We start from the raw sequence: 14453 nt of genomic DNA, 5'->3' as shown, positions 1-14453 counted from the left end.
AACATGATTATTCATCTGATGAAAATAATATTTTTAACTATGTAGAGATAAAACAGTTACTTGTGTGACATGACAAAAAGAATAATCTGAAGAACTGATAGACTAGTAAACAGGCAGATAAAGAGTTTTCCGATATAACAGCATTAACAAGTTAGAAAATATAACATTAACCAGTAAGGAAATATAATGTAAAAGCTATAATTTACAATATAAGCTACAAATATAAAGAGGAAAAAAGAAATGGAATATAAAGAAAACAAATTTACTGAAGTATAAGTAATTTAAAACATATTGCTATATTAAATTAGGGTTGCAATAATGTCAGGTGTTGTGGGAATATCACCACAGTCAAAATGCCAATAATACTTTTTAATTTTATAAGATAAAATCTACTTAAAAGAGGAAACGCTCACATAGCATTTATGTATGCATTTACCATATATTTATGTGTTCTTAGAGAAGGAGGTCTTTGTAGGTACTATTATATATAATTACTAAGATACTACACTATTGGTATAAGAATGGATAAATTCTGTAATAAAGAAGAGCTAGAAACAGGTGAATATATATAACATTGCTACATCCTTAAACTAGTGGCATCAGAAGCCAATCATGAAGAAAATGGGCTATTTGATCTGTGGTGTCAGAATAACTGACAGATCATAAAAAATGAGTTAGAATTTTATCTTTAAAAAAAATTTAAAGGGCTGGGAATGCAGTTCAGCATAGAGCACCTGCTAATAAAATTCATTGGTAGAGTACCTGCTTCACAAACATGAGGCCTGGTCCGTTGTTCCAAATTACAAAACAAAAAGTCTTTTAAGAGTTCTCACTTTACACATGAAATAACTCTCTGATGGATTAAAGGTTTACGTGTAAAACCTAAGACCATAATAATAGAGGACAAATAGGTTATATGGCCTAGAGTAGAAGTGGAAATAATTTCTGAGGCCAAAGTTTTTGAGTGATTTGATGAGGAAACAGGAGACTAAAAATATTATATATGCTTGCTCATTTATTTCTTAAAATATATGTGTGCACCAGGCCCTGTTTAGTACTCATGGAACTTAATTTTTATCATACATGTTAAGCATACACAGAGCAGAAGTACTATATCTTATTTCTTAACAATTCATGTAATCTTAAAAGCTCATGGTTGTGTGTAAATGTCTTTGAAGGTGATAATGACTGCTTTTGTTAGAGTGGGGGAGTCGACCACCCTTCAAGGACAGAGAACAGAGCTGATAATGTAAATCACATAGTGAGTTTTATTGTTCCAGCTTGCTGGAATCCAAGTATCCACCCGGCACAGCAGATTTTAACAAGGACCCCTGAGCACTAGGTTCAGCAAGTTCTTATACTTTCATTTTGGCAAGTAAGCATTACTCAGCAAATTTCTATTACCTATAGAGTACGCATGTTTTGTTGTTGTTTTGGCCTGCAACATCCAGCCCACTCCCTGACAATTACATTCCAGAGACCTAATCTCATTCTGGGGATGTAATCTTTGACAAAAACATCTAATTTTTCTGCTTTTCTTGTTCCTGGAAGAGGCCTAAGTCACTCAGAGCCTGTCATGGCAATTCTCTGGCTAAGTGGATCCTAACACTTTCAGTAACCAATCAGCTAATAGGTTTACCTAGTTTGTCTTCCTCAACCAATCAGGTTGTTACAAAGAAGCTGCTCTAGTTGATCTGAAGAAACTCCAGACCACAAACAGGTGGACTTGGTGGTCCCCAGCACTATGGGTAACGAGCAGCACTGCATCCTTAGGCCCTCCTATTGAATGCTGTACTGCCTGGCTGAAATTGCTTAGAGGGAGCCCCTCCCCAGGCCTCCTAAGAACTGCTTATGAGGTGTCCCCCAAAGGGGGAAAAAAAGAAAAACCAGAAAGATCCTGATGAGAGGGATTGGAAGAGGAAAGGTTCTTGGACATATATCACTGTCACTGCCTACCGTTGTTCATCGATTTTGCTCAAGCAGTTCCAGTAAAGTCTCCGTTGTGACAATTGTTACTGTGTTTGGCATATTGAATATGTCACGGGGAGCTTGCCAGGCTTTGCCGTGTGGGTGAGATACTCTCCGTAGCTTGCTAGGCTCTCTGAGAGGGGCGGAGGAATCGAACTCGAGTAGGCCATGTTGGCCACTTGCAAGGCAAACGCCCTACCTGCTGTGCTATCCTCCACACATGATGGATGCAAATTTGCCAACCTAACTTCCCAAGGCACCTGTTTGAATTGACCACTTTTAGATTTATTCTCTTTCATTCCTTTCCTTTCCTTTCCTGTACACAGACAATTCCAAACAACATTGTTTGGGATCTGAATTGTTTCTGGGCTTCTTGCTGGTGACAGAATTTCCAGCAAGAATGCAAAGCTGTTCTTCCCTTCTATAATTTAGACAAAAAGAATTTGAAATGCAAATGCCTTGGCAGGACTTTTAGTCATTTAGATATACCAGAGACCTAAAGGACTCCTTACTTTGAAATGAAAACAGGTGATGTTGGGTTGTGGGAAGGCTGTCACCTGTGAACCAGGTAGACTGCTTCCTAATTTCAAGTAGACCCAGATAGTTCCCTCCACTCAGCTAAATGCATGAAATGTCTGGAAATATTTTGGTGAGCAGCTGAGTAGAAACTCTGTCCTGGGCAGTGCAGCAAGCAGATGTGGATCAAGAGAGGGTAGGGATGTCTTGAGGCCTAGACCCTGGGGCTTTTAGGTGCTAAGCCTGACGGACAAGAACCAGGAAGAAAAGCAACTGAAGATAAAAATGGAGTGAGTTTTTGGACTCAGAGCAAAGAGGAAATTTAGAGTCCATTTCTTTCACTGCTTAGGGTCTTTCCCTGCATGTTGCCCTGGGTTGATGAGGTCTCAGATATCCCTCTGAGCAAGAAGAAGGTAAATTGCTGAGAGGGATGCTCACCTAAGAACTTTTCCTCTTCAAGGGAAAGCATAATGAAAATAGGAAACCGTTAATTGATTCTCACATCAGACAGTCCTTTTTTTTTTTGCTTTTTGGGTCACATCCGGCAATGCACAGGGGTTCCTCCTGGCTCATGCACTCAGGAATTACCCCTGGCGGTGCCCAGGAGATCATATGGGATGCTGGGAATCGAACCCAGGTCGGCCACGTGCAAGGCAAACGCCCTACTCACTGTGCTATCACTCCAACCCCAGACAGTCCTTTTTCTAACTGTTAAAATTCCTAACATTCATACAGATGTGCAGTGAGTCTTATCAAAGATCGTCATTACTGATGTCACCAACAGCATGGTAGAGTTAGTTGCTATGAGAAACTGATAGAAGTTTCTATAGGCTAGGAGATTGCAAAATTAGTTAAAATCCAAAAGGGAAATAAAACTGTAGCTTTGAGGTTATGTTTTCAATAAAAAATTTAGCTGATATCCTTTCATTTAAATGAAAGGTTTGATAACATTTAATTTCACAGAATTGCCTCAGTAGTAAATAGTAAGTTAAACAAAATAACATTCTACATGACTTCAAAGTAGACTTATTAGAATGTGTTTTTTTTACTTTAGTTTTTATTTTTTGCTTTTGGGGTCACACCTGGCTATGCTCAGGGTTTACTCTTGGCTCATGCACTCAGGAATTACTCCTGGCGGTGCTTGGGGAACCATCTGGGATGCTGGGAATCGAACCCGGGTCTGCCACATGCAAGGCAAACGCCCTACTGGCTGTGCTATCGCTCCAGCCCTTAGAAAGTGTTTTAATGTGAATTTGTGAAGGCATGTGGTACCCAGAGTAGACTCAGCCACCACCAGCAATGAGCAAATGGAAAGAAATGAGGAAGGGACTAGAATGCAGGCCACGGAATGAATTTTACAGGAAAGATTGGAGCTCAGTTACTTTGTGGCCATCCATGCCTTATTCTAGAACACTGGTTTCAAACCCTGTGGCAAGATGTTTAGCTTATGGTTGCTTTCCTCATTTATACCTTATCTATAAAAAGGATATATAATAATGTCCTTCCCTGAGAGCAGTTTGAAAGAATTTGTGTCAATCAACCTACAACCTAGATTTCACATTGCTGGGAAAGTGGAATTAGCGGAAGACACATGGCCAACAAGGATGTAGGGAGAAGAAAACAGGGGATTTAGGGAGCTAAGCTCTCCAATTACAGAGGTTTAAAGAGTCAGTTGTTGTCATGGAAATGTGTGACTAGTTTATCTGGCCTTGATGTGGTTGATAGGCAAAGGAAGCACCTTATCAAGACTGTGGGTATCTCCCTACGCCCTGACTCCTCCACATCCAGTAGGGTTGTCTACTGCCTGCACTCTGGGGGTGACAGAATCTCACATCATTTTTGGGGGGCTCAGTCCAATGTTTGTTGAATATTTATTGCATGGTTGTGCAGATCACAGTAGCTGCCTGCAAAAAAGTTGCTGGTAATGCTGAGGGGGAAATAGTGTGTAGATTCGTCGATTGCCTCGAGCAGGCCCCAGTAACGTCTCTTTCATCCTAGCCCTGAGATTATATTCAAGGCTATTTAGGAGAATGAGACCCATCATTGTTACTGGTATCTGGCATATTTGGTACGCCATGGGGAGTTTGCCAGACTCTGCCCTGTGGGCAGGCTACATTTGATAGCCTGCAACTTTGTCCAAAGTAGTAATGAGACAATAAGATGTCATTAAAAAAGTGTGTATATTATGTATGAATTATTCTGAAGTTTTCAAGGCACACAGATTATACCTTATCTAGACAATAACCCTATGGATAAAAAAGAAAAAAAGCAATATTAGTCCTATTTTATACATGGAACAACCAAAACTCAGAGACATCAATATTTCTGCTTAAATCAAGTGGGATATAAGCTGACTGGCCTAATCACACTATATATACATACATAAATATGTGTATATATTTCCTTTGAAGTGTAATAGATTTTATTTGGAAGTTCAAGGAGAAGTCCTGGTGATGTTGGTGGGCCCCACCAGTGGCTTATGTGAAGCAGGGAGGAGAAAGACCCCCCCTCTGCCACCCGGGACCTAGGATTTCTGGGTTCTTGTCTCACCTTGCAGAAAAGAATTTCAGGAGTAGACAAGCAGTAAAGTAAAACAGATTTTATTAAGAGGTTTTGAAGGGATCGGGGAAAAGAAAAGTGGGAGAGAGTGGAGAGTAATGTGCTCAAGAGAGAACCTGGCTTCTCCAACGGTGGAGAGAGCCTCTACACACATCCCAGCATTAGAAATGAAAGCATGAAAGTACACATCTCAAGAGGGGAGATGCAGGCGACACGTGCACTGGTGACACATGTGCTCGCCACATGGGCACAAGCAGCACCTGAGCTTGGGCAGCATAAGCATGCCCTTCCTTTGTTCAAGGTGACTTTTATAGGGATTTTCTAACCAGCCCCTAAGTGGAGTTTCCATTTAGGTAATAGTCCATTGTTAAAGGAGGTTACCAAAGGGTTGGGAGTGGTGATGGTCTTCTTTAAAATTCCTTTCCTGGCCTTTTGTTTCTCTTGGACTTTTCTGGGTCTGCTGCTGCTATAGGTGAGGGTCTTATCAGGCCTTAGTTCCTGTTTTCTGCAAGGTTGGCTTCTGCAACTTCAGGGCTATTACCTCCCAGGAAATTTACTGCCATTGCCTAGGGAGGGGGTCTTCCCTATCTGTCTGCCTGCCTGCCTACATCATTGGGGGTAGGGAGTAGATTGGGGGAGAAAAGCACTCAAGAGAGAACACAAAAGCAGGCAAGGCATGTGGGATTAAAACTTGTAACTGCCTGGCAGTCCTCAAATCAGACCATTAAAGTGGCCAGAGATGAATGTGGAGAAATCAGTGTTAAGGACTATTTCTTGTCATGAAGACAAAGGTGAAGACATGTTTCAAGGAGAAGGTGGTGAAAACATCAAACATCTGAAAAAGACAATGGCACGAGGGTGATGATGCAGTGTTGGGGCAAGACTTCAGTAACATTTCTGGGAAGCTTTCAGCCCGGGGTTGGGGAGAAAACTGATATGGAGGGGATGCATGGGAATCTATTGTAGATATAGAATAGTGTGTGTGTGTGGGGGGGGGGGAGTATAACTTTACTAGGAAATGTTTTTAAAATGTTTCTGTTTTTAAAAGTTGTAGTTGATGAAAGAGAAAAATAGTCTGTATGTCGCAGTGAGGGAGATTATGGGGGAGAAGTGTTCATCTCTACCACTTTGCCATTACATATTGGGGGATGGTCTACTGGGGGTTGGGAGACAGCCTGGCACAAAGGGATGTTTTTCTCTGTCATGCCCATGAGCAGCCACAAGATGGAGTCCCAAGTTCTGCTAGTAAGAGCCATTGTTTCCAGGACTTTGTGTCAAAATAGGCATAACCTGAACTTCTAAACATGAGACAATTGTACAGAAGAAATAACCAACACAGGCTCCAAATAAAAGAACTTATATATAAACTAGATATAAACTAGCAATTAGACTACCACAAACCAACAACTGTTCAAAAATCTGCTATTTTCAAAAATGATGGCCTTTCTGTTTATAGCTATGTCTCTAACCTAATCCAGGTTTACCTTCCTGTTCCTGGCTCATACCCAGTCTCAGGAGAACCTGTCCCCTGATGATTTCCAGTCCAACAAGTAGGCTGCCTTCACCTCTCAGTCCCAGTTTAAGCTCATAGTAGATGATACAGTACTGAATGCATACTGGGTTCTTAACCCAATAATCAAAAACTAGCTATAGACTGAGTCAAATTGTAGGAAGAAAAGAAATCTTGTGGCTCATTTCTTCTCTGTATGTCTAAAGTCAGAGTGGGCAGAAAGAAGAGGTTGGAGAGGAGGGTTGGGGGCAAGGGACTCTGGGGCAAAGGCAGGGTTCAGACTGAGCGAGAACAACACCAGCATGATCGTTTCCTTGAGATTGTGGGAACCAGATGCCAGAATCGGAATGAGTATCCTGAGCCATCCAGGTCAGCCAGCCAGGAGGGAGCACTGGTAGTAAGAGCCGCAGGGGGAACCCCAAGGCTTACCGGCCTAGAATCCCCTTCAGAGCTCTCTCCCCACATCTCTGAAGAGCAGAGATTTACGTGGAGCTCAGGTGGGCTCTGGGAATCAGGATAAATGTGGCCTGGATGTCCACAGGTCTAATGGACCCTTGAACCTCATCAAGGAGCTCTCAACCTCATTTTCCAAGCATGGGTCCACTGTGAGATGTAAGCATGATTACTGACTGGATAGAGACACCCAAGAACTGGTTTTACTTTTGTTTTGTCACAGGAATCTCTTACCAGCGACTGGTGAGGGCCGAGCAGGGCCTGCCCATTAGGAGTCACCGAAGCTCTACTGTGTGAGTACCCTTGTGGGAGGAAGAAACACAGGGTGCAATTTGGAGGTGTTCAGAGGACAGGCTTACCATCCTCCTCCCAACCCCCAGAATTCCAACTCATGTTCATTCTGTCACTACACCACCGCCAACAGCAGGCTTCAAGGGAACAGCAAGTTCCCAGAATTGCTGGCGATATTTTAGGTACAAGTTTGCTTATCTAGACTGATACTGTCATTAGATTCCTAAAGGGTCTGAGACCTAAACCATGGATAAATAATAATAACAATATAATAATAATAATAATAATAATAATAATAATAATAAAGCCTAAAACTGCCTGCATTGGTCATATTGGGCACCTGTTGACACATGTAACCTCAATTTTTCACATGAAGCAACTGTAAATTAGAGATGTCAAGTAACTTTTTCATGATCATCAGTTAGAAAATTTCATTGGTGGTGGAAAATGTGCACTGGTGGAGGGACATTCAGACATTGTATAGCTGAAACTCAAACATGAAAGTTTTGTAACTGTAGCTCATGGTAATTCAATTAAAAAAAAAGAAAAAGAAAAGAAAATGTACGAGGTAGATTTGAGCCTGTCTTACTCCGATACTTTCCCTAAAGTCTTTCTGCCGACTATTTAAAAAAAGCACTTTCCAAAATTTTTGGTCCAGTACATAATTTAAAATGCATCTTAAGTGACACAATGTTCATCTGATCTCAAGTTACCTCACCTAAAATGCAACCTTAATTTTTGTTTGTGAGATTATCTGGGTTACACCCATAAATACTCAGAGGACCACCAAGGCCACACTTCATGGTGCTGTGGAAGCCATGCAATGCTGGAACACAAACCCACAGCCTGACACATGCAAGGCATGCACTGTATGTCTCTAACCACACCCCAGCTCATGATCTTTTGAGTAATCTTATATTCCATTCCAACAGGAAAATGTTGCTACAAAAAACTAGGTAAAAGTAGGTTAAAAGGCTAGAGAAATAGTATAGTGGGAACTTGCCTTACAGAATACCTACCTGGGTACAATTCTTGGCACGATATATGGTCCTAGCACTGCCAGGAGTGATCCTTGAGCCAGGGGTAAGCCCTGAGCATTGGTGGCTATAGCAACCTCCCCCTCAAAAAAAATTAAGTACAGTTTTTTGAAGTGTTTGAAAATAGCAGTTGAAGAATCCTCCACTGTAAACTGTAAGATTCCCCCTTGGAAATGGGACCTCGTACACCCAGCCTTCATCCTGATTTTAGACTTGGCCCATAGCATCTCTCTTTGCCCCCAGCACTGTGATGTTGCTGAACCCGCTGGAGGTACATGCTGAGTTCCTTGCTGTGGCCAAAAAGCTGAGCGCACCCGGACACTCACCCAACAGTGCCTACATAACCCTGCTCTTGCACGCCTTCCAGGCTACCTTTGGGCCCCACTGTGACCTCCCAGGTCTACACTGCAGGCTGCAGGTATGTGCCTGTGCCCTGGTGCTCAGCACTGCTCTTTCCCATAGACCTTCTCTTGAGAGGCAGTCTTCTCTCTGCTCTGTCCTGAGGCTCCCATGCTTGGGATCCACTGGTTCACCTCACCCTGAGTGACCTGTTGGAGGACTGGCCTCATGGAGTTTCTGTTTCAGTTGTCCTGGTCCTGATCAGGGTGGTGTTACCCTGGGGCATGGCCTAGGTTAGATGATACAAGAACAAGCTTAGAATGAACCTGGATCTAGCGCTGTGGTAGGTCAACTCTGTGTTGACAGCACCTACCCTTCTCTGGGTTGCAGTGGCGAGATCTGATTTCCTCCTAATGTTCAGTTCCAGGGTTCTCCAGCCTTTGATCTGACCTTTTCCCAAGGCCTGGTGGACAGGCAGGGGTGGGCCTGGCTCTCTAGATAGAGGAGGGTAGTGAGGCTGAGGAGGGGACTGGTCACTGCTGCCCTTAGTGAGATGCTAGGAACAGGAGAACAGTTGTGGGCCAGGAGCAAGCCTGTCTTTTCCCGGGATTTTAGTCCAAGACCCTAAGAGAGCTCGAGGACATCTTCACAGAGACGGCAGAGGCTCAAGAGGTGGCAGCCAGCATTGAGGTTGCAGCTGAGGCCCGCCAGTGGCTCAGAACCAAACTGCACACAGTAGGAGAGAAGGCCGGCTTCCCTGAAGTCTTAGGTGAGCTTTCTACCTTCTTACCTCTCCCTGTTCTAGCTCCTAGTGAGCAATCCAGACTATCCTAGTGATTCTACTCCCCGTAGTCATTGGGGGCCCAAATTCTTCAAAATCCCTTTGCTCTAGCAGCCTTGACGGTGTCAGTTCCTGTCTGCAGAGTTGAGGTTGGGTTGCCAGCATATGACAGCCTTCAGAAAAAGAAAAGGAAAATTCTAATTGAGGCCAGAAAATTTTTTCAGTAAAGAAAAAGCAGAGAAGGTGTGTGACTGGCTCTTCTGCAAGTGTCCCTGTGAGTCCCTGCAGTTGCTTGGCATGCTGCCCCAGTGAAATGCCCTCTCCACAGCTTTTACATGGAGAAGGAACACTGGGGAGAGAGCACCATGACTCCCCATTTGAACTGTACGGAATGGGGCTCAGAGGTGTGAGAGTTGGCCATGTTCACAGAGTGGCTGCTCTCTACAGGGTGTACTTGGGGAAAGGCCCTCGAGCAGGAAACCAGGTGCGAGCTAAGCTTCAGCCTCACAGCTCCGTGCCCACAATCCTCACCCAACATAGCTTCTTTTCTAAAACAAGGAAGGGCCTAGGTTGGCCAGTCTCAAGGTTGCTTCCTGACCCTCATCTCCTGCCCACCTGTTCTTCCAGATACCACAAAACTTGGTAAGCTCCGTACCATCCCCATCCCAGTGGCCAGGTGCTACACCTACAACTGGAATCACGACAGCTTTGGTAAGCAACTGACTCTGGTTTGTGGTGCCCAGTTCTGAACCCCAAACTCTTCCTGATCTTGGTCTGTGCAGCTTGAGCCAGGGGTAAGCCCTGAGCATTGGTGGCTATAGCAACCCCCACAAGAACTTCTTTTTTTAAATTATTATATTTATTTATTTTTTAATAGTGAGGCATCATGAGGTACAGTTGTAGACTTACACATTTTTGTGCTTGGGTTTCGATTATACAATGATCAAACACCCATCCCTCCACCAATGCGCGTTTCCCACCACCACCACGGATCTCAGCATCCCCTCCCCCCCAGCCCCGATCCCACCCTGCCTCTGTGGCAGGGCATTTCCCTCTCTCTCCTTTTGAGTGCCTGGTCTGCAAAAGAGGCATTGAGTGGCAATCATGCTGGTCGACAGTCTACCCTCAGCATGCTCTCCCATCGTGGGTGGATCCTCCCAACACCCTTTATTTGGTGTTCCCTTCTCTTTCTGAGCTCCCCCTTCCCCTAACATGTGTGGTTGTCCTCCGGGTCATTGAGTAAAATTCCTGGTACTAATCTCTGCCATACTTGGGTGTTAGTTTCCTATTTTGTTACTTTATGTTCCCCAGATGAATGCAATCTTTCTATGTCTATCCCTTTCTTTCCGAGTCATTTCGCTTAACATGATAGTTTCCATGTAGTACCACTTGTATGTAAACTTCATGACTTCGTCTTTTCTAACAGCTACACAGTACTCCATTGTGTAAATGTGCCAGAGTTTCTTCAACCAGTCATCTGTTCTCGGGCACTCAGGTTTTTTCCAGATTCTGGCTATTGTAAAGAGTGCTGCAATAAACAGACAATTGCAGATGTCACTTCGGCTATACTTTTTTGCCTCTCTGGGATATATTCCCAGGAGTGGTATTGCTGGGTCAAATGGGAGCTCAATTTCTAGTTTTTTGAGAATCATCCATACTGTTTTCCAGAAGGGCTGAACCAGTCGGCATTCCCACCAACAGTGAAGGAGTGTCCCTTTCTCACCACATCCGTGCCAGCACCGGTTGCTTTTGTTCTTGTGGATATGGGCCAGTCTCTGTGGTGTGAGGTGATACCTCATTGTGGTTTTGATCTGCATCTCCCTGATGATTAATGATGTGGAACATTTTCCCATGTGTCTTTTAGCCATTCAGATTTCTTCTTTGTCAAAGTTTCTATTCATTTCATCTCCCCATTTTTTGATGGGGTTGAATGTTTTCTTTTTGTGGAGTTGAACCAGTATTTTGTATATCCTTGAAATTAACCCCTTATCAGATGTGTAGTTGGCGAATATCCTTTCCCATTCAGTTGACTGTCTTTGTATTTTGGTCACTGTTTCTTTTGAGTTGCAGAAGCTTCTTAGTTTAAGATAGTCCCATTTATCTATCTCTGTTTTCACTTGCTTGGCCAGCGGTGTGACATCTTTGAAGACACTATTAGCTTCTATGTCATGAAGGGTTTTGCCAACATTTTCCTCAATGTATCTTATAGATTCCGGTCTGATGTTGAGGTCTTTAATTCACTTAGATCTTACTTTTGTACATGGAGTTAGGCAGAGATCTGAGCCCATTTTTTGCATATAGCCGTCCAGTTTTGCCAGCATAATTTGTTAAAGAGGCTTTCCCTGCTCCACTTCACTTTTCTTGCCCCTTTATCGAAGATTAGATGCTCGTATGCTTGGGGGGGGGGGGGGGGGAGACGTCAGTATATTCAACCCTGTTCCATTGGTCTACAGCTCTGCCTTTGTTCCAGTACCATGCTATTTTAATTATTACTGCCTTGTAGTAGAGTTTGAAGTTAGGGAGGTTGATTCCTCCCATTTTCTTTTTCCCAAGAATTGCTTTAGCTATTCGTGGGGGCTTATTGTTCCATATGAATTTCAGGAGTGTTTGCTCCAATTCTTTGAAGAATGTCATGGGTATCCTAATAGGGATTGCGTTGAATTTATACAGTGCTTTGAGAAGTATTGCCATTTTGACAATGTTAATTCTCCCGATCCATGAACAGGGGATATTTTTCCATTTCCTCATATCTTCTTTTATTTCCTGAAGTAGAGTTTTGTAGTTTTCTTTGTACAGGTCCTTTACTTCCTTAGTTAAGGTGATTCCTAGGTACTTGATTTTCTGGGGCACAATTGTGAATGGGATTGTTTTCTTCATGTCTTTTTCTTCTCTTTCACTATTTGCATATAGGAAAGCCATGGACTTTTGGGCATTGATTTTATAACCTGCCACTTTACTATACAAGCCTATTGTTTCTAGAAGTTTCTTGATAGAGGTTTTAGGGTTTTCTAAGTATAGTATCATATCATCTGCAAATAGTGAGAGCTTGATTTCTTCCTTTCCTACCTGGATGCCTCTAACATCCTTTTCTTGCCTAATCGCTATTGCAAGTACTTCCAATGCTATATTGAATAGCAGTGGAGAGAGTGGGCATCCTTGTCTTGTCCCTGATCTTAGAGGGAAGGCTCTCAGTTTTTCACCATTGAGGACGATGCTTGCTGTAGGCTTGTGGTAGATGGCTTTAACTATATTGAGAAAAGTCCCCTCTATCCCCATTTTGGCTAGGGTTTTCATCATAAATGGGTGCTGGATCTTGTCAAATGCTTTCTCTGCATCTATTGATATGATCATATGATTTTTATCTTTTCTTTTGTTGATGTTGTGGATTATGTTGATTGATTTCCTAGTGTTAAACCAGCCTTGCATCCCCGGGATGAATCCTACTTGGTCATGGTGTATGATCTTTTTGATGAGTAGTTGAATTCTATTTGCTAGTATTTTGTTGAGAATCTTCGCATCCGTGTTCATCAGGGATATCGGCGTGTAGTTTTCTTTTCTTGTGGTATCTTTGTTTCCTTTTGGTATTAGAGAGATATGGGCTTCATAGAAACTGTTTGGGAGAGTTTCCGTTTTTTCAATTTCCTGAAAGAGCTTGAGAAGGACTGGCAGCAGGTCCTCTTTAAATGTTTGGAAAAATTCGCTAGTGAATCCATCTGGGCCCGGGCTTTTGTTTTTGGGAAGGCTTTTGATTGCAGTTTCTATTTCGTTGATGTTAATAGGTCTATTCAAATACTCCAGGTCTTCTTGATTTGGGAGATTATAGGAGTCCAGGAATTTGTCCATTTCTTCTAGGTTCTCTTGTTTTGTGGCATACAGACTTTCAAAGTAGTCTCTGATGATCTTTTGGATTTCTTTGGTTTCTGTTGTGATATCCCCCTTCTCATTTCTGATTCGGTTTATTAGGGTTCTCTCTCTCTGTTTCTTTGTGAGTGTTGCGAGTGGTTTATCTATCTTGTTTATTCTCTCGAAGAACCAGCTCTTGGTTTCATTGATCTTTCGGATTGTTTCTTTGGTTTCCATGTCATTGATTTCTGCTCTAAGTTTTATGATCTCTTTCCTTTTGCCTGATTTAGGTTCTTTCTGTTGATCCTTCTCTAAGGACTTGAGCTGTGAGGTCAAGTTGTTTATGTGCACCATTTCCACAGACCTAAGATATGCTTGCAGAGCTATAAATTTTCCCCTTAATACAGCTTTCGCTGCATCCCATAGGTTCTGGTAGCTCGTGTCTTCATTCTCATTTGTTTCCAGGTATCTTTTAATTTCATCCTTGACTTCATTCCTGACCCATTCATTGTTCAGCATCGAGTTTTTTTAATTTCCAGGTGTTTGATTTGGTTCTCCGTGTCTGTGTGTGATTCACTTCTATCCTCAGTGAATCATGGTCTGAAAAGATGGCTGATACTATTTCTGTCTTCCTTATTTTGTTGAGGTATGTTTTGTGTCCTAGCACATGGTCTATTTTGGAAAATGGTCCGTGTGCACTGGAGAAGAATGTGTATTCTTTCTTTTTGGGGTGTAAAGCCCTGTATAAGTCTATAAGCCCTCTCTCTTCTATTTCTTCTTTCAAAGCCAATGATTCCTTGCTGGGTTTTGTTCTTGTTGATCTGTCCAGAGGTGATAGGGCAATGTTGAAGTCTCCAAGTACTATTGTGCTGCTTGCAATGTCCTCCTTAAAGTCTGTTAGCAGTTGTTTTAAATATTTGGCTGTTCCCTCATTAGGTGCGTATACATTTAAGAGTGTGATTTCTTCCTGTTGTACGTATCCCTTGATGAATAGAAAATGGCCTTCACTGTCCCTTCTAGCCTTTTTCAGGGTGAAATTAATGTTGTCAGATACTAGTATGGTCACCCCAGCTTTTTTTACAGGAGCTGTTTGCTTGCAGGATTGTTTTCCATCCTTTGACTTTGAGTCTGTGTTTGCTCTGAGTGTTGAGATGAG

The 14453-nt window shown here is 42.6% G+C and overlaps 1 protein-coding gene across 1 annotated transcript in view; it reads left to right on the top strand.

The window, feature by feature from the left end:
* LOC130024369 (phosphoinositide 3-kinase regulatory subunit 5-like) overlaps window positions 1-14453 on the top strand; it is a 65985-nt gene that overhangs the window by 43049 nt on the left and 8483 nt on the right. The window contains exons 7-10 of the mRNA XM_056115093.1: window positions 7230-7299; window positions 8578-8752; window positions 9289-9442; window positions 10082-10165. Coding sequence (XP_055971068.1) covers window positions 7230-7299; window positions 8578-8752; window positions 9289-9442; window positions 10082-10165 — 483 coding nt within the window. The remainder of the gene's footprint in view (window positions 1-7229; window positions 7300-8577; window positions 8753-9288; window positions 9443-10081; window positions 10166-14453) is intronic.

The sequence above is a fragment of the Sorex fumeus genome, unplaced genomic scaffold (genome assembly GCF_029834395.1).
Source record: "Sorex fumeus unplaced genomic scaffold, SorFum_2.1 ptg000028l, whole genome shotgun sequence".
NCBI classification, from domain to species: domain Eukaryota; kingdom Metazoa; phylum Chordata; class Mammalia; order Eulipotyphla; family Soricidae; genus Sorex; species Sorex fumeus.
Note: the sequence above shows the minus strand (reverse complement) of the source record. Positions and strands in the feature narration are given on the sequence as shown.